This window comes from Rhinatrema bivittatum, chromosome 1, assembly GCF_901001135.1.
Source record: "Rhinatrema bivittatum chromosome 1, aRhiBiv1.1, whole genome shotgun sequence".
NCBI classification, from domain to species: Eukaryota; Metazoa; Chordata; class Amphibia; order Gymnophiona; family Rhinatrematidae; genus Rhinatrema; species Rhinatrema bivittatum.
Window position 1 is genome coordinate 510,796,436 of NC_042615.1, and position 19,734 is coordinate 510,816,169.

Here is a 19,734-nt window from a genome sequence, read left to right on the forward strand (position 1 = left end):
TGCTGTATTAAGTGTGTGAGAACTGTGCAATTAAGGTACACAACTGAGATGTGAGCCCTTAGATCCACTATCTTGGTTTTCCCACCCAAGGGTAACACTGTCATCACTATGAGCCTGCTTATTCTTATTATCTTCGTGGAGAACGAATTTGTGGAGGCTGCCAAATTGGGAAATATTTTGAATTATATAATATGAAAATGTTCTTTTCAAAATCCATTAGGTGATGCAAGCGGCCTATCATATTTTCTTCCTGCTTATGGCCTGTTTCTTATTAAATGTGGTCACATTGCTAGATTGACGTGTTAACAAAATGATATAACACTTGGGCAGAAATATGCAGGCTAGGACACCAGTGCTGGAGGACAAAATGGCGAATATCTCCACAGCAACCATGTATTTCCCATGTGTGCTCAGGTAGGCTGGTAGGAAGGAGGTCCAGACACTAAGAAACACCGTCATGCTGAAAGCAATCCACTTGGACTCATTGTAGCGGTCTGGAAGTTTCCGGGCTTGGAATGCTACCAGGAAGCTGATGCCAGCTAGGAGGCTCAGAAATCCCAGCATGCAGTAGAAGGCAGCCCGTGAGTTCTCATTGCACTCCAGGAGGATTTTGGCTGGAGAGTCCTTCCAGTTGAACTCTGGGAAAGAGGGATACATACATACCCAGGTGAGGCAGATGATGGCCTGAATTGACAAACAGCTCAGTATGATAGTTGATGGGGTTCTATAACCTAACCACCTTCGGTACATGCTGTCTGGGGACCTGGCCTTGAAAGCTACCACAACCACAGTGGTCTTGGCAAGAATACAGGCCACACAGAAGGAGAAGACTAGGCCAAAGGCAGTCTGGCGTAGGACACAGCGGAGCTCTACAGGCTTCCCAATAAAAATGAGAGAGCAGAGGGAGCAAAAGATGAGGGAGACTAGGAGGAGGTAGCTGAGGCCTCGGTTGTTGGCCCTCACAATAGGGCTGTGTCTGTGTTGGATGAATATCACCAGGAGCACAGCAGAAATCACTGAGAGAAAAATGGCAGCAGCTCCCAAACAAGCCCCCAAGGTTTCACTGAAAGAAAGAAACTCCACCACTCTCTTGATGCACCGATCTCGTTTCTGGTTGCTCCAATGGTCATCTGGACACCTGATGCACAAAATGGCATCTATAAGAATATAAACAATAATTAGTGCTGTTTCAGTTTATAGATTTCTGAAAAACAGTCATGGATAATATAGGTGGAAGGTAAAATAATCTGATAGAATATATCTGGATTCTTAAATACAGGATCAAAACCAAACTTACCAAAACAAGTTTCTGAGACTTCATAATGAATGACTTCAAAAGAATTAATGGTTATGCTAAGGAAGCTTTATGAGGGCTAGGAGGCTGTAAGCGATACAGAGGAAATATGGACAGCATAAAAAATAGTACTGAAATAGCAATAAACCTTTTGAGGAAGGCATGATAGCAAGGGAAAGAGAATGGTTCACCAAAGAAGTCAGAGACAAAAGAAGAGCAAAAAAAAAAAAAAGACATTCAGACTATACAGACTCAGAAGCAGACTAGACAGTATTATGAAGTGAAACAAGGTTAGGCAGGAGAAATAGTTTGGCAAAGTTCAAATAGTGGAGTATATTGCTCAATCAGTAAAGACATAGCCAATCCCATATTCTCACCACAAAGCGGGCTTCGTGAGTCTGAAGGTTTGTTTCCAGGCAAGAGGGGAAGATACACTTCTAAACCCATAGGATTCAAACCTGCACCAATCTTACCCATTTATTAAAATATGGAGCCCCCTCCCACAAGTGGACCCCTCCAGGACTCAGCAAACATCCTTGGTGTTCTAGCAGGGGGCCCAGAGCAACCTCCCAATCCTGGGCCAGTGACTGCCATTATTCAAAATGGTGCTGGCTGTCCTTTGCCCATATGTCATCATGACCCCCCCCCCCCAATGAGGCTAGGGTACCACTGATGAAAGTATTTTAGGAGGTTGTGATCCAATATGTTGGACGATGACTCCTATGAATTTTCCTCTGGACCCCAGGAGAACAAATATTCCATTTTCTTGCCTCTCTGATGGAGTCCAGTACTTCTTGGACTTCATACATTGTGCCTCCATCTGAAACAATCTCCTGAGGTTCAGGTGGCACTCTGGAAGGCCAAGAAAGCACTAATGGCTTGAGCAGCGAAATGTGAAACGTTGTAAATTTTTAGAGTAGGCGGCAGCATCAGCTGGTAAGTGACAGAGCCTAGTTGTCTTAACCTTGGGAAAGGCCCAAAGAAGCACAGTACCAAACACAACAAAGGAAGTCACAGGCATAAATGTCAAATATTTAGCCAAACTTTCTCACCCATCTTTAATTGGCGTCTGGCCTCCTTCGAGCTTCAGCAGTTTTCTTGGCTCCTTTTGCCGCTTTTTCAATCAATTGATTATTCTGTTCCCACAGGTCATGTAGTTCTAGGGCCAAGAGTTGAGCCTCATGGCCCTGGGAACTTTCATAGGCACTGGCAACAGAAGCAGGAGCTATCTGAAAGCTGGTGGCTGCATTAATGTGATTGTTGTGGGAGAATGGCAGGAAGGTGGCCCAGTCGTCCTGGCACTAATTGATATAGGAATGGAGGAATGTTTTAAGAGTTGGTTAGTATACTCAACTTGCCCGTTGTCCTGCAGGTGATAAGCCGTCATATAGTCAAGCGTGATTCCAAACTTCTTCCAGAGGGAGTGCCAGTACCGGGTTGTGAACTGAACCCCTCTTTCAGATAAGATGTGTTTCGGTAGGCCATATAAGAGGAAGACATGGAATGGGAAAAGGCCCAGAGACAAGGAAGAAGCCTATGGAGGTATTAGGGTTAGGCCATGCCTGATAAGGCAAGAGCCAATGAAAGGCCTGGAGCAGGCTACAAGGCAAGGGAGATTCAGAAGGCCCATCGACCACAGGACAAAACAAGGCAAAATAATCAGAAGGCCACTCAGAGTAACAAGGAGAGGCCTTAGAAGGCCATAAGGCAGAGGTGGTTAGAGCAAGGAGTTGAATAGCTCTCGATGCCGAAGAATTGAGGGAAAGGACAGGCAGGGTTAAATAGGGCAAGATTCTGGAAATGGTAGAGGCAGGAGAGAGGGGCTTGGACAGCCTGAGGGATGTGCTCATGGTGATCCTCTGGTGGAGCAGAGGTAGTACAGCACACAAAGGCCAGAGACCAGAAATGTGCTGGAGAGTACGGTTCCAAGGAGGGTTCGCTGGGGTTCCCTGGTGGAAGGGAGGCTGTGCAGCAGCCGGAAATGCAACAGACTAATACTGGGACCTATGCTGTTTAAAAGATCTGGTAATGGGAGACGGTGACGTCACGAACCTGAATGGCGGTCTGAGTCTGTAGCTCCGGAGTGCCTAGCGCTAACATTGCAGAGAATCGAGCACCATCCGCCCTTACAAGCGCCCAGTCGACGACATTGTTGCCCCATAACATCCTGGCTATGGCATCCAAGCGCAAGGGCCCAGATTTGCGGCAGTTTTCATACGCCAAGGGGAAAGATGAGGAGGGATCGACTGAGAGCCATGCTACCCAGGCCGCGAGCGCTGATGCGATGGAGGAGGACGAGCGCTCCGATTCGGAGCAGGGACCGCGAGAATCAGCAATGCCCACCCGGGATGAATTCCGCCGATGGTTCCAAGATCTCCGCCAGGACATGAAGGCTAATAAACGGGAGATGCTGGAGAAAATGGCGAAACTGAGAGAGGATATGGCGGACATAGGGCGCCGGGTGGACGAATGCGATATACGTCTGGAGGGCCAGGAAATGCGCCTAGTTAAGCTACAGGAACAGGAGGAATCACTCAGTCAAAGCTATGCTGAAGTCACCGCAAAAATGGAGGATTTGGAGAACAGGAATCGCAGATGCAATCTGCGATTCCGGGGCGTACCAGAGACAGAATTGTATACAGACTGCGAGGCGGTGGTGCGATCCTTATGCCAATTCTTCCTAGCGCAAGAACCATCGGGGGATACGATGGAACTCATACCGGAGATCGCGATTGAAAGGGCGCATCGTACCCTGGGTCCCCGTGGTAACAACCAGCCCAGAGACATAATAGCTTGCTTTTTGAGATTTCCTATTAAGGAAAAGATTCTCTCAGTGGCGCGAAAACAGCAATCCTGGCAGTGGGAGTCCCATCAGATAGCAGTGTTCGCAGATATTTCTTCAATCACCCTAAAAAAAAGGCAGGAATATCAGCCTGTCACGTCAGTGATGAGACGGGAGAAGCTTCGATACCGCTGGCTATTTCCGTCAGGCATAGCAGTAACCATCCAGGGCGTCACATCTAAGGCCCTGAATGTCTCAGAAGCGGCGGCCATCTTGACGACCGCTGGCTTCCCGGTCAAGGTTCCCGCCCCACAGCCGCAGCGAGAGAGGTTGGAGATAAGAAGATGGCAGCGTGTAGACAACGGTGGACGGCGGCTGAGACGGAATGTCAGTGGACAGCAAATGGAGGCTGGAGAGAAGCGTGGAGGCACCTGAAGGGGCTCTCTCCGGTTGTTGTGACTGGCTGAGTACTTCTGCATGAGTATGTTGGGGAATGTGTCTAGAGGGCATAGATGCACATTGTTGGAGATGACCCCACTTATTTCTAGTGTTCCTATGGTTTCGACGGGATACGAGTTGCACCGGGGGACGAGTTCTTTTACTTTCAGTCATGTTTGGTTATAAACTGCTCAGTTCTCAAAGGACGTACGAGGGAAGGCATTGGAGTGGCAGCGGGCCACCACAGGGATTTCACTGGTCTCATCTGCTTCGGCAGAGGCGTCATATGGTTATGGCGCGCATATTTCAGGGGGGTGGGAGGGAGGGAGAGGGAGCGGGGGATGGGGAGTGCGTGGACAAAAGGGATGACTGTGATTTATTGCAAATACATGCTAATTTCAGAATATGGGGAGCTGTAGTGTGTGGGATTGGGGAGAGGATGTGTATTTGGGTACTGGAGGGCTCAATGAATTCAATGATGTGTATGTATGTTTCTCATGAGCTACTAATATCCAGCACGCACTTAGCATAATGGCGTTACATTTGCTTTCTCTTAATGTCAAGGGGCTGCACACCCCACGGAAAAGGCATTTGCTGCGTCATGATATTCAGTCCCTAGGCGCCAAGATCATATGCCTACAAGAGACACATCTAACCAAAAGATACGAACATCTGCTCCACTGGCCGGAATTCCCCTACAGAGTTTTCTCAGCGGCCAGACCGAAGGCAAAGTATACGGGAGTCTGTATACTTTTTGGCCGGGGGGAGGATTATGTTATCCGCAAACAGATAGGGGATGTAAATGGGAGATATGTGCTGGTCTGTTTCGACTATCAGGGGACCACCTATACCTTACTGAATATATACGCACCAAACGACCACCAGAAGGATTTCTATACACAGCTAGATGGAGTTCTGGAAAACGAAGGAGAGGGACAAATAATAGTCGTGGGAGATTTTAATATGACTATAGACCCCCATAAAGACAACTCCAAAGGGGCACAGGAAGGGTCCCGCCCTCACAGACTGAGACTAAAGTCTTTGATAGATAAGTGGAATCTGGTAGATCCTTGGAGACAGCAGAACCCCACAGGCAGGGACTATACGTTTTTCTCGGCCTCCCACCACACTTATTCCCGTATAGATTTCTTTTTGCTGGATAGACTGCTGGTGGATAGAATTGGGGACGTAGAGATACAAACTATTACATGGTCTGACCACGCTTCCATAACCTTAAAGCTTCGAGGAAAGCATGAAACCACAGGCATTAAATCCTGGAAACTGAATGACACCTTATTGAGGGACGAAGGTTTCCGCCAACAGCTAATTACTGATATTCAGGAGTATGTCACTCATAATAAAGGGGCGCCCATACTGATTTGGGACTGCCTTAAGGCGGTACTGAGGGGCAAATGTATATCACAGGGAGCCCACGTGAAACGTACTAAGTTAGCGCATAAACAGCAGCTTCTCCAGAAAATTGAGCGTCTAGCTGGGGAACACAAAAGTACGCAATCGAGAACAATTTATGCCTCTTTACAACAGGCTCGAGGGGAACTGAACCTGTTAGCCTCCGCAGAGTTGTCGGATAGACTAAAAATGCTGAATTTAGAACGATATGCTTGGGGCAACAGGGCCGGGAAATTATTGGCCAGGTTTTTAAAGCGCAGGCAAACACAGAATCAAATTTTAGGGATCCGGGCTGCAGGCGGTGACCTGCTGACCTCCCCTCCAGATATTCGCAAGAGGTTTCAGGAATTTTACGGTGCCTTATACTCCACCGACACCCAAATTGAGGACACCCAGATTCAGGGATACCTTAGTAATGTTACACTTCCAGTCTTGACGTCGGAGGAACAGAATAGGCTGGATAGCGAGATCTCACCCCTGGAAATACAGTGGGCTATAAAGGACCTCAAGGCTAACAAGGCTCCGGGCCTAGATGGCTATACCCCTCTGTTTTACAAAACGTTCTCGGCTTCTTTGGTCCCCTTGCTTCAAGATTTATTTCACGCCTTACGAGAGGGTGATCCTCTGAGATCGGGGTCTAATGAGGCTGGCATTACCATTCTTGGGAAACCTGGCAGAGATCCTACTCATTGTGGATCTTACAGGCCCATATCCCTCCTCAATATCGACCTTAAAATTCTAGCTAAAATCCTGGCGAATCGGATGAATAGTGTTATGGGGAAGCTAGTACACACAGATCAAGCCGGGTTCATACCTGGGAGAATGGCGGCGGATAACATCCGTAAAATTGTGGATTTAATTGGGTGGGCTAGAAGGGAGGGCGAGCCGATGGTATTACTCTCGGTCGATGCGGAGAAGGCCTTCGACATGGTGCATTGGCAGTTTTTATTCCAGACTTTGAGGGCCATGAATTTTGGGGATAAATTCTTAACCTGGTTGGGGCTTCTGTACACTAATCCGACGGCTCGCGTAAAGGTCAATGGCATTTACTCTGACGCATTTCATATTCAGAGGGGAACACGACAGGGATGCCCCCTGTCCCCATTACTATTTGCCCTGTTTCTGGAGCCGCTGGCCATCACGGTTCGAAATACACCACAGATACGAGGGGTAGAGGTGGGGGGAAGCATCCTACAAGATGTCCATGTTTGCGGACGACATTTTATTTACCCTGACAACCCCGTCAATGTCTTTGAAAGGAGCCTTGGAAGCCTTGGGGAATTTTGGGGCGGTTTCTGGATTCAAACTCAACATAGATAAGTCTGAGATACTTAATGTTACTTTAACTAGCTCGGAGCTATCGGATCTTAAACAGCAGTTTCAGTTCCGTTGGGCGTCCTCTAAAATAAAATATTTAGGAGTCTATATTAGCAAGGACCCAGCAGAGTTATATCAACTGAACTACCCACCCCTTGTTCGTAAAATTTTTTCGGATTTAGATCGCTGGTCTGAACTCTACCTTTCTTGGACAGGGAGAATAGCCTCGGTCAAAATGAATATTCTTCCACGGCTTGGCTATTTATTCCAGGCGCTTCCTATCCATATTCCTGATGTTATAGTAAATGGGTGGCAGAAACGTATTTTCTCATATATCTGGAAGCGAAGACCTCCGAGGGTTGCCAGAGCAGTCCTGTATAGACCTAGGACACGGGGAGGATTGGGAGTTCCCAACTTGAGGTGGTATCTAGTGGCGTCCCAGCTTAGGGCTCTCTTTGATTGGCACAGGTTAAAGGAGCAGAAACAATGGGTGGTCATTGAAAAATCGCTGGCTGGAGTATCCTCCCTCAGTTCCTTGATTTGGCAACCTAAGAGAACACGCCCCGCTTTGGTCCATGCTACCGCGTCGACTGTTCATACGCTTATGGTTTGGGACCGGTGGAAGGCACAGTTGGCGGGAGATAGACGGTATTACTATAGCTCCAGTTTTCAAACGAATTCTAGATTCCCACAGGGCATGACATCTAAAACCTTTGGAGATTGGCTTAAAAAGGGAATTAGGAACTTCGGCCGATTGTGGGGACTTGACGGGATGATCCCATACACCTCCCTACAGGCGGCTTATGACCTACCATCGGGAGATATATTTCAATATTTACAAATTAGACACTTTTTTCAAGTGGAAAAGGTGGGGGGGGATCTAATCCTCGGCAAGACGCAATTTGAGGCTTGGTGTGATCAGGCAGACACCTTGAGGAAAGCTATCTCGCAGGTTTATAATTACCTTAATAAGGACCCCGTGGTTAAACCAGCGTATCAGCAGGCTTGGGAGAGGGATTTGCACAGATCCCTGTCGGATGAGACGTGGGTTCAGATATTTTCTTGCACGAAACGGGGTCTCCCCTATTCGCAGCTGATAGAGAACAGGTACAAAGTATTATTACGTTGGTATTATACCCCATCTAGACTACATAAGTTTAAGGCAACCTATGATGACCGATGTTGGAAGGGGTGCGGGGAAGAAGGTACGTTCTATCATATGTGGTGGACATGCCCTTATCTAGTCAAATTCTGGGATGAATTGGCCCTACTCATCCGAGCAATTCTCGGGACCGCGATAGTCCTTCAACCAGAGCAGGTGTTATTGAATCTTCCGTTTGAGTTGTCACTACTACAGGGAAAACTCATTAACTATATCTTGTCTGCTGCCAAATGTCAGGTAGCCCTGGAATGGAGGTTGCCTGGTCCTATAGCCTTTGGGAAAATTCATAACAGATTGCGCACTCTCAGTTTGTTACACGACAGCGTCAACACTTTTCGAGAATGTGAAGTAGCTTCATCTCGGAGGGTATGGCAGCCATATAGAGATTGGCAAGCACGACAACATTCATAGATTCCTCATCCTCATCACAATTGTACCGCAGTTTTTATTAATTAATGCTTTCCATATACACAGTCTATTCTTACTATTACTATTACTTATTAAGCACCTGGGGGATTGGGAGGGAGGGGGGAGGGAGGGATATTGAAAGGCAAGTGTGTTGGTGTGCGAAGGTCCACGAGTTGAGCGCTAGATTGTTTTGTTACCTTACCATTATTGTATCTTGTTGACTTGTTAATGCCAAAGCTGTATTTATTAATGCACACTTTCAATAAAAATTTCAATTATAAAAAAAAAAAAAAAGATCTGGTAATGGGAATGACAAGTGAGGTGATCATATTTCAGATGACACAAAATTATTCAAATTTGTAATAACTGTAGTAGATTGCAAGGGACTGCAGAAGTATATTGTGAGACTAGGAGACTGGGCAACTGAACGGCAGGTGAAATTTAATGTAGAAAAGATCAAAGTGATGCACATTGGGAAAAATAATCCCCAGAATAGATCCTGTACATTTGGAGTCACTACCCTGGAACAGGACCTTGGATTCCATGTGGCCAATATGCTGAAAACCTCAGCTCTGTACACAGCAGCAGTCAAAAAAGCAAATAAGATATTAGGAATGATCCAAAAAGGAATGGAGAATAAACCAGAAAATGTCATATTGCCACCCTATCGAGCTATGGGGCTGCTCCTTGAGTACTTTGTGCAGTTGTTGCCAAAAGAGTTACTGGGGAGATATTTGGAGCTATTCAACACAAAAATCAAACTTTGGTAAAATATATTCCTAACACACCAAGGTACTTTTTAGAAAGAAATTGTTAACAGAAAAGAAAGCTGGCAACAAAATCAAAGTAATTGAAAACCGAATAACATAACATAAGATAACATTCTGAAAAAAAGGTAGGGGGGAAGGGGTGGGCAGGTGGGATTCAAAGGACAATCCAAAAGGGATGAAGAGACCTCAACAGTGTCTTCTGTCTCTGTCTCTGTCCCTGCCGGGGCTCCTGCTCTACCTGCGCCCTCCCCTGAAAGCTAAACGAGAGCTTACCCCCTCACATTGAGTGATCGCCCAGGCTCCACCTCCCCAAGCCTTGTTTCTAGGACTTCTAGACACTGAACAGTGACAGGGATCAGATGATTCAGAAAGAAGAGGTTTTGCTGGTAAAACTTTGTGTTTCTCAGATTACGAATGACACTGTGGCTTGAGAGAACCGATCTGGGGAGATGAGTAAGATCTAATTTATGGGATCTGCCAGGTACTTGCAACCTGGATTGGGCACTGTCAGAGACAGGAAGCTGGGCTTGATGGACCTTGACCTGACCCAGCTTAGCAATTATGCTCTTATGTACTTATGAGAGACTTACAAGAGAAGGGCAACTTTAAACTTGTATAATGACCATCGGAAAATGGTCACAGATGTGCTGACAATACTTCTCTCCAGAGACCTCCGCTGGAAAAGAAGAACTTCAGGGGCTGATTATTCAGCCATTAAAAAGAGGTTATTGGAGGACCAATAGTAAAAATGTCATCCCCTAGTCCAGACTAGGTTAGCAATGGTGAATATTTCCTGGCTGTGTCACCAGTCCTCATATGGGAAGGGGTGAGACTGTAAGTGTTACCTAGATAAATATAACGTGTAATAGTAATCAATCTGAGTCTCCATCTTCCTCCTGCCTATTGTATCTGGTCACACCAGCACAGTTCCTGTTTTCAGAACCATATAACTGCACGTATAATGTTTATTATTATTCTATCCCAGTATCCCAAGTAAATAATCCTTGCATGCTGGCTGCTACAGAGTCAAGCTTGGAGCGACTGACTCTCCTCGAGAGCTGCCCAAGGAAACGCCTCCACAAGCTAGAGGCAGGGGACAGGGTCCAATGGCAGTGAGCCTAAGAACCATGTAACACAGGGAGAGCATGAGGGACAGTCCTTTGAACCTATAAGGCACCCTGGAAAACTTAAGTTAGATTGAATGCTCTCCCGATGGTGAGAGAAAGTGGAGGGGGGGGGGGGGGGTCTCTTAAAGACAAAGGCTCACAGATTTTCATCTAAGGTTACAAACAGTGCTTCAGTATTAAGAATCCTTAGAAGGGAGGACTGCACTAAACACAGTTAAACTGCAATATAGACAGATACAAACATGTACCCACTGCTGGGGACAGAACAGTCAGTGTTTCTCCTGGAAGTGTGGAGGTCCCCACTGCACATCCCCAGTTCTGTTCCTGAACAAGACTGGGTCAAACTGGTCTCATAAGAAAAACCCATAAGCACCAATGGCATTCACAGAGCTGGTGCCCATGCTCCAGAACCACTAACTCTACTGGGAAACAAAAAGTTAAGGGCAGAAAGATTTAATACAGTAATTATTTTCATCAATTAATAAATTAAAATGATAATGATAAACATTTTCCCATTCCCTTTTTCCCTCATTCCTTCACTTTCTTTACCACTATTTATATCTCATTATTTTCTCTGTATCTCTTTACTGCTCTTTAATCCAAAAATATTTGAATTAATAAAACAATATTTGGGAGCTCCAAAGCACAAAACTCTGTCCTGACAATAGGAAAGTGAAGACCTGATGCTTAAGAAAAGGTGAACTCCAGTGCATCTCTTTGATTTTCATCACTGGTTAGATGCATTTTGAGGTTTCCTTGAGGCCCCTTTCTTCCCCCTTCTCTTTTCTCTCTCCCTTCACTGAGGTAGGTCTCACCGGTTTGGTTGGAGATCTCTCCCTCAGGACAGGGGGTGCAGTGGAAGCAGCAGACAGGTCGTCCTTCCTGTGGAACTTTCCTGTACCCCGGGGGACAGCTCTCACTGCACACGGAGCGTGGGACCTGAGAAAGAAACGAAAGAGAGCATTAGTGCTGCCTAATGGTGAAGAGAGAGTTACAGAGCCTGACGATTCTCCCTGAGATTCCTGAAAACAGAGAAGAAATTCTCATGAAAATAGCCAGATTCTATTCTTTTCCTGTATCTCATTCTGCACTAGCGGAGAACGATATTCAAAACCATACCTGGCCTGTCTAAAACTTGCTCTCTTCAGGATGTCTGTAAAGCACGCGTGGGGTTTACATGCGCACCACACATTTAACCAGGTTAGATAGAGTCATTCCTGGGGGCCCTGGATGGGAGGAGTAAAGCAGCCTGCACACAGCATTTTCACAAGCCTGCTCGCTATTTTACCCCACTGCTGCCACATATACAAGTGGCAGTTGCAAAATGCGAGACTGATTTTAGTGCACATCCTTTCTGCTAGTTAGTTTATAAAGAGAAACTATCCAGGCAGCTTCCTTTGGAAATTACCTTCGAAGTGCAATAAACGCACCCTCAACTACTGGGCTTTACTTGTAAATTGCCCCCTTACTATTCTCTCTTCCTGTTTCTATTCTATTTTATTCCAGTCTACTCCATTCTGTCCTGTCCCTCTATCTATTCTCTTCTTTTTCTGTTCTATTCTTGTATCTATTCTATTCTACCTCACTAAATATAGTTTGTTTTGGAGGGGGTGGGAGGGTGGAATGTTACCTGAGAGTATCCCCTTCCCCAGTGAATGAGGCTCTCATTTAGGATCAGCTTGCTGTCTGTTGATGCCAGGGGATTATAGATGCCCACAGTGTGGTATCTGTTGTCACCATCAGGGGTCAGGTGCCAGTTCATGATGTCAAAGACAGAAGAGGCGTCCCCACGCTCATTGAAGTACAGCTCTTCTCCCACTGGGTTCCAGAAGTGGACTCGCTTCAAGTGCTGGAGAACCTGGATCCCAGCAAAAAAGGAGAACTGAAAAAAATCAAGGATTTCTGGTACATCACTGACTCCTCAGCACCCTCCCTGGCCTTATCTTGCAATGCTTTGCAATGAAACATTAGCCAATCAGGTTCGGCATCCTTTTTGGTGAGGTACCCTCTTATTTCTGTAAGAGTGTCTCTTACTGAACTCAGTATCCAGTATCTGATTTCAGCAAGTGTAGGTGCTGTGGAACAGACTATTCCTTTTTTAAATGTAAAAATAAAAGTTTATTGAATCTTAATTAATATAATAACAACAAAAATTTGCAGCAAAGCATTTACACAGTATAGTAAAACAAATCATTCACCTCTCTCCCCATCCCACACTCTATTGCTACTGTACTTATGTTGCAGAAATGAAATCACACTTGTCTTTTGTTTGCAGTTTTTATGTTACGTAGGACAGCCTCTAAAGGCCTTGCATTCTGTTACACTCGGGTGTTTTAGTGTGCCCTTGGGCCTCAGCCCGACCCCAGATGGATCCAGGACCAGACCGAGGGTTGACAGGTCTATCCTCTGCCAGGCTGTCAAGCTCCCATGGCCAACAACATGATGTTGTTGGAATGTGAATGGTCCTCCGACCATTCCGAGCCCTTTCGGACCTGCTGCATGGAACAGCATGGAGCAGTAGGCCTGGCCTGAGGTTGAGGGCAGACGGGCCTTGACACGTAGACATGACAGCAGACTCGATGCAACGGCATCGCGGACAAAGACTTTACAACAGGACCGATGCAACAGCATCGCGGACGAGGACTTGACACCAAGGCTGATGCGAAGACATCACGGACCAGTGGTCGATGCGACGACATCCTGGACCAGGGTCGATGCAACGACATCATGGAACATGACATGATATTAAGAATGATGCAAGGCATCCATGACGAGACGAGGAATTGGCGAAGCCCGGACAAGACGAGAAGCTGGGCGGAAGAACATTGGCACTGTCTCTCAGGGCGTCCTACTCAGCCCACACGCGGGACTGAGTCGCGGACGACCCTGTCCCATTGTGTGCCCTACACAGCCCAAGGAGTCTGGTCACGAACCACGCTGGGAGCGGGACAAGCGCAGGGAAGGATCCAGTCGAAGCAGAACTCCGACGGAGCCGATGTCGTCCAAAGCTCCACCAACGGCTGGCAGGATATGACGGCTCAGGAGCACAGGACACCAGTCCACCTGTAGGCTGGTCCACTCGGGCACAATCAGAACATCAAGGAACCTGGAACATCAGGAACAGAAGACTAAGACGAGACACCAGGACACCTGGACGGGGACCTCAGGCACGAACATGACTTGGCATGACGAGATGAAGCAACAAGAACTCCATGGAGAAGACAAGAAGACCTGATGGAGCTCTGGCAGGCAGGAGCCTCCAGAGTGAAGTAACTCCGATGCAAGGCCAAGGCAGACTGACCGAGCAGTCCTGTGGCTGGCCCTTTAAATCCTGAAGAGAGGCGCGCGTCGTAGAAGCAGGAGAGCTGTGCAGGACCGTGGACAGCGGCCTGCACTGATGTCAGCAGAGGAAGAGGCAGGGCTGGGCCTGGACACAGGCCCTGACGTCAGCATCGGCTCCTGCCGCTGCAGGGAGCCCCGAGGGCGGCTCCAGCCGCCAGGAGGGTCCCGGGGCTTGTGGCCTTTGCCGCGGGGAAGGTGGAAGTCCTTGCCGCATCGGGTAGGAAAACAGTGTGGGTGAGTGAGCCTGCTCGCTGGGGGATCCGCGGGCAGGGTGTTCATAACATTTTAGGTGGGAGGAGTGGATTAAGTGGAAGGGAGAACAGAAGAAAATGATGGAGGGCCTAGGTGAACTGGTGAAAGTGCGGGTGAACTGGTAGAGGCGTCAGTAAACTGTTGATTAAAAAGTATGCGCACATGAATTTTCATAAACAGGGCATGCGCATATTTTATAAAGCACCTGCAACCAATCCTAAACTGTGGTAAATATGCACACATTACATTTCCTTTCCATATACAAATGTGTGCGTTCGTTTCTAAATAGATATAGAAAATACGTGGCTCCTCCCTGCATTAAAATAATATGCGCATACTCAAACATTTTTAAGGCAGAGATGTACAGTATTTTATAAACTTTCTAGCTCACACCTCACAGTTTATAAAATGCAGGCATAATTTTATGCGTACAAACTTTATGTATACATGTATATGCTGATTTATGCACACAGTTGAAAATTACCCTCTAAGGAATCAATTTTCAAAAGATTTACCAGATAAATCTGCCCAGTTTAAAATTTGGCCCCTTTACTGACAAAATCAAATTCCCAGACCAAGGGGACCACACAAATTTAGCCAGGCAAGCCAGAGGCATTCCCAGAGCACAACAGTGAGTGATAACCGGATACATTTTCCCTAAATTTGGTTGGCTGCCACCTTCCCCGGGCCCTGAAATTTTTTAAAAAGCTCCTGTGCCAGGATTTACCCCTTCCTCCTCCTTCCTGGCACCCAGCAACTGACACACTCTTCCCTTCTGCCAGTTTGGCTTGAGTTTATTTGGGATAAGTTTGTGGGGGTCGGGAGGAGGAATCCCCCATTCCATCGATAAGGTTTTGTCCCCCCGACAAAACCTTATCGATGGAGGAAGGGAGGAATCGCTCCTAAGAGTTTTCTTAAGTTATCGGGCAATTGGAGGGAACAGTGACTTGATTTTTTTTTAAAGAGGACTTAGTTTTGCTGATTTTCAGCATTAACTGGCTTAAGGTCTAGAGCCACTAAACCGCAATGTTTTTTCACAGGAGGGGTCCCACTATCACAGGGGTGATACTGCAATAATGGGATGTTCTTTTGTCTTGCAGACAAACCTCAATGAACTGCTATCACCTTAAAGGGCCAGCTACAGTATATGGACCCCTATATTTAATTTTAAATGTAAGTCCCTGGCTACAGTACTTGTGGGAGAGTCGGGTGTCACAGATTGGATAGGGAGTGGGGGAGAGTGAGGTTGCAGGGATTGGATAGGGAGTGGGGGAGAGTGAGGTTGCAGGGATTGGATTGGTGAAGTGCGGCGGGGCCTTGGAATGGATAAGAACATAAGAAATTGCCATACTGGGTCAGACCAAGGATCATCAAGCCCACCTGTTTCCAACAGTGGCCAATCCAAGTCACAAGTACCTGGCAAATACCCAAACATTAAATAGATCTCAAGCTATTATTGCTTATTAATTAATATCAGTTTATGGACTTTTCCTCTAGGAACTTATCCAAACCTTTTTTAAACCCAGTTACACTTACTGCCGTAACCACATCCTCTGGCAATGGATTCCAGAGCTTAACTATGCATTGAATGAAAAATATTTTTTTTCGATTTGTTTTAAATGAGCTACTTGCTAACTTCATGGAGTGCCCCCAGTCCTTCTATTATCTGAGACTGTAAATAACTGATTTACATTAACCTGTTCAAGTCCTTTCACGATTTTGTAGAGAAACCACCCCACCATGTGTGAGCCTCTCCTTCTGCAGGTACCTGGATGGAAATTGAGGTAGCCACCACAAGGGTGGTTTGGGAGGCACTTGCTACTGCCTCAGAATTTTGCAACCTAAGACAACCATCTCTCCCTACTTAATAATAGAATTGCCCCTGGGGGTTTGAACCAAAAGCCATATGAGACTGAAAGACCTAAATATGTATATCTTGGAGGAGAGAAGAGATAGAGGGGATATCAAGGAACGCAGAGTTGCTTACCTGTAACAGGTATTCTCACAGGACAGCAGGATGTTAGTCCTCACATATGGGTGACATTATCAGGATGGAGCCCAATTACGGAACACTATAAACTTTTCTCAAAGTTTATAGAACTTTGACTGGCACCTATTGGGCATGCCCAGCATGGCACCAACCCTGCATCCAGCAGGGGTCCCCCTTCAGTCTCGTGTATAGCAAGAAGTACGTGTGAAAAATAAAATAACAAATTGCAAGTGAACCCAACTCCGTGGGGTGGCGGGCAGGTTTTTGTGAGGACTACCATCCTGCTGTCCTGTGAGAACACCTGTTACAGGTAAGCAACTCTGCTTTCTCACAGGACAAGCAAGATGGTAGTCCTCACATATGGGTGAGTAGAGAGCTGAGGATGCCCGAGGAATGCACCAAATGCACTCAAAGACATGCAGCAGGCACAACAACAGGAGTGGATTTGGGTAGGAGAGCATCCTGAAAACCCTGAACGGGTCTCTGGTAGGATGTTGGGTAGTTAAGCTGAGAATAAATTGTGTAGAATAGACTGGCCAAAAATGGAATCATGCCTGCCAGCCTTATCCAAGCAATAATGGGCTGCGAATGTATGGAGAAAGCTCCAGGTCGCAGCCTTACAAATATCAATAAGTGGCACCGAACAAAGGTGTGCCACTGAGGTTGCCACGGCCCTAACAGAGTGTGCTTTTACATGGTCTTGTAGCGGAATGCCTGCTTGCTGGTAGCAAAAGGAGATACAGTCCGCCAACCAGGATGAAAGGGTCTGTTTTCCCACTGGATTTCCCAATTTGATGTTATTGAAAGAAACAAATAATTGAGTGGACTTCCTGTGGGCTGATGTGCACTCCAGATAAAAGGCTAGGGCATGTTTGCAGTCCAGGGAATGTAGAGCCTGTTCTCCTGGGTTTGAATGGGGCCTTGGAAAGAACATAGGTAAGATGATGGATTGATTAAGATGAAATTCCGACACTACCTTTGGTAAAAACTTAGGGTGTGTACGGAGGACCACTCTGTCATGTAGAATTTTATTGTAAGGGGGGTAGGTGACTAATGCCTGTAACTCACTAACTCTGCGAGCGGATGTTATAGCGAGAAAAAAAATTACTTTCCAGGTGAGATAGCGGAGATTATAGGAGTGGAGAGGCTCAAACGGAAGTTTCATGAGCCACCCTAAGACCACGTTAAGGTCCCAAGTGGGGGCTGGAGGGCGCAATGGAGGTTTCAGGTGGAGCAAACCTCTCACGAAGCATGTGACTAAGGGCTGTGTTGAAATAGAGACATCTCCCACGCCATTGTGGAAAGCGGCTACCACACTGACATGCACCCTTATAGAGGAAGTTTTCAGGCCTGATTCTGACAGTTGCCAGAGATAGTCCAGAAACTTCGCAGTGGAACAAGAGAAGGGGTCTATGGACATGGACGTGCACCAGACCATAAACCTTTTTCACTTAGAACAATAAGAGCGCCTCGTGGAAGGCTTTTGTGAAGCTACCAGGACTCGGGATACCGACTCCGAAAGATTAAGCGGTTGGAGTATTAACCTTTCAACATCCAGGCCATCAGAGATAGGGCCTGGAGGTTGGGGTGGCATAGGCACCCGTCGTTCTGAGTTATCAGAAGCGGATCCTCCCTTAGAGGGATGCGCCGGCAAACTGATAGGTCCCGGAGGATTGGGAACCAGACTTGGTGTGGCCAGTGAGGGGCTATCAGAATCATTAAGCCCTTGTCCCTTCCTAACTTCATGAGAGTCTTTGATATGAGTGGAAGTGGAGGGTATGCGTAGAGGAGACCACTGGACTACGAGAGGATGAAAGCGTTCCGTGGCTGTGAGTGGCGGCTGAGAGTGAGCGAGAAGAAGTAATATCTCTGTGGCTTGAAGGATGGGCGCTTAGAGTCTCTTCGGAATGTCCTTTTAGAGGTAGACGGGAAATCAGAAGGCACTGATGAAAGCTGGCGTAGCGTCTCGTGGTGGTCTTTGAGCTGTGCTACAGTCTCCTGGATTTTGTCCTCAAAGAGATTATCTCCAGCGCAGGGCAGGTCAGCCAACCGGTCCTGTACTTCTGGTCTTAAGTCAGAGGACTTCAGCCAGGCCCATCTTCGTGCACTAATCCCCGCTGTGGACACCCTAGAAGCAGTGTCAAAAATGTCATAGGCAGCGCGGACCTCATGCTTGCCAGCATCTAGACCCTTCTGAGCCAGGGCATTGAGTTGATCCTGAAGCTGGTTGGGTAAAGACTCAGAAAATTCCTGGCTCTTTTTAAATAGGTCCCTGTTATACTGGGTCATGTATAACTGGTATGAAACAATGTGAGAAATAAGCATTGAGCCATGGAAAACACGACGGCCAAATGCATACAGGGACCTCTGTTCTTTCCCTGGAGGTATGGAAGAATGAGGCTTAGAACTTCATGCCTTTTTCTGGGCTGACTCTACAACCACAGAATGGTGATCCAGCTGTGGTTTTTGGAAACCAGGGGCTGTCAGAACCAGGTAGGTGGCATCTGTTTTTTGATTCACTGGTGGTACAGAGCCTGGATGCTCCCAATTCCTTTTCAGCAAGTCCAGGAGGACTTCATGAACAGGTATGGGCATGATCTCCTTGGGTGCATCTACAAATTGGAGCACTTCCAGCATCTTGTGTCTGGAGTCCTCTTCCGTCTGAAGTTGTAATGGTATGGCTTCAGACATTTCCTTTATAAAATTAATAAAGGACAGGTCCTCTGGAGGAGAACATCTTCTCTCCTCAGGGGGAGATGGCTCTGAAGGTAGATCATCAGAATCCTGGGAAGAATCATCGGTCCAAGGATCGTAAGGCTGATCATCTGCTCCCATAGGATCTCCAGAGGGAAGTAAAGGTGCTATTCTTGAAGGATCAAGCCTAGGCACCGATGGCATCAGAGGAGGCACTGATGGCATAGATGATGGCACCGACGGCATTGATGGAGGCACCGATTGAGGATGATGCGGTATCGATGGTATCAGTGACATCGATGGGTGAGTCGATGGTAAGGTCCTAGATGGCCTGGGCATAGGTTCTGGCCTCAGTGTTTCCTCATCATCCGATGACAAAGGAATCGGGGTGGAAGGCGTTGGACATACCGGTATCCTCGTTTCCACTGGTGGAAGGGCACTGATCAACACATCCAGCCTGCCGACTAGCGGTGCAAACGCCATGGGAATCGGGTCAGCGACTGGGGCTGGCATCGGTGCCGATGTCAATGGAGGCTGGAAGCCCTGCAGTGCCTTTCCGATAGCCTCTTGGATCATCCGATCCAATTCCTTGTGGAAGCCTGGGGTGTGGAGCCCCAGCTCCGGAGTAGGAGGCAGCACTGGTGTAGCCGGAGGGTCCACTGGTGAAAGTGGAGTCATGGCTCCTGGCACGAATGAAGGTGGGGAATGCTTCGGTGACCCAGTCGCAGAGGAGGATGGGGCCTTCTCT

At 47.1% G+C, this 19,734-nt stretch overlaps 1 protein-coding gene across 1 annotated transcript in view; it reads right to left on the reverse strand.

Moving 5' to 3' along the window:
* Positions 1 to 237: 237 nt before the first annotated feature.
* LOC115098361 (extracellular calcium-sensing receptor-like) overlaps positions 238 to 19,734 on the reverse strand; it is a 54,663-nt gene continuing 35,166 nt past the window's right edge. The window contains exons 3-5 of the mRNA XM_029614915.1: positions 12,339 to 12,566; positions 11,524 to 11,647; positions 238 to 1,157 (exon numbers count right to left, since the gene is read on the reverse strand). Coding sequence (XP_029470775.1) covers positions 238 to 1,157; positions 11,524 to 11,647; positions 12,339 to 12,566 — 1,272 coding nt within the window. The remainder of the gene's footprint in view (positions 1,158 to 11,523; positions 11,648 to 12,338; positions 12,567 to 19,734) is intronic.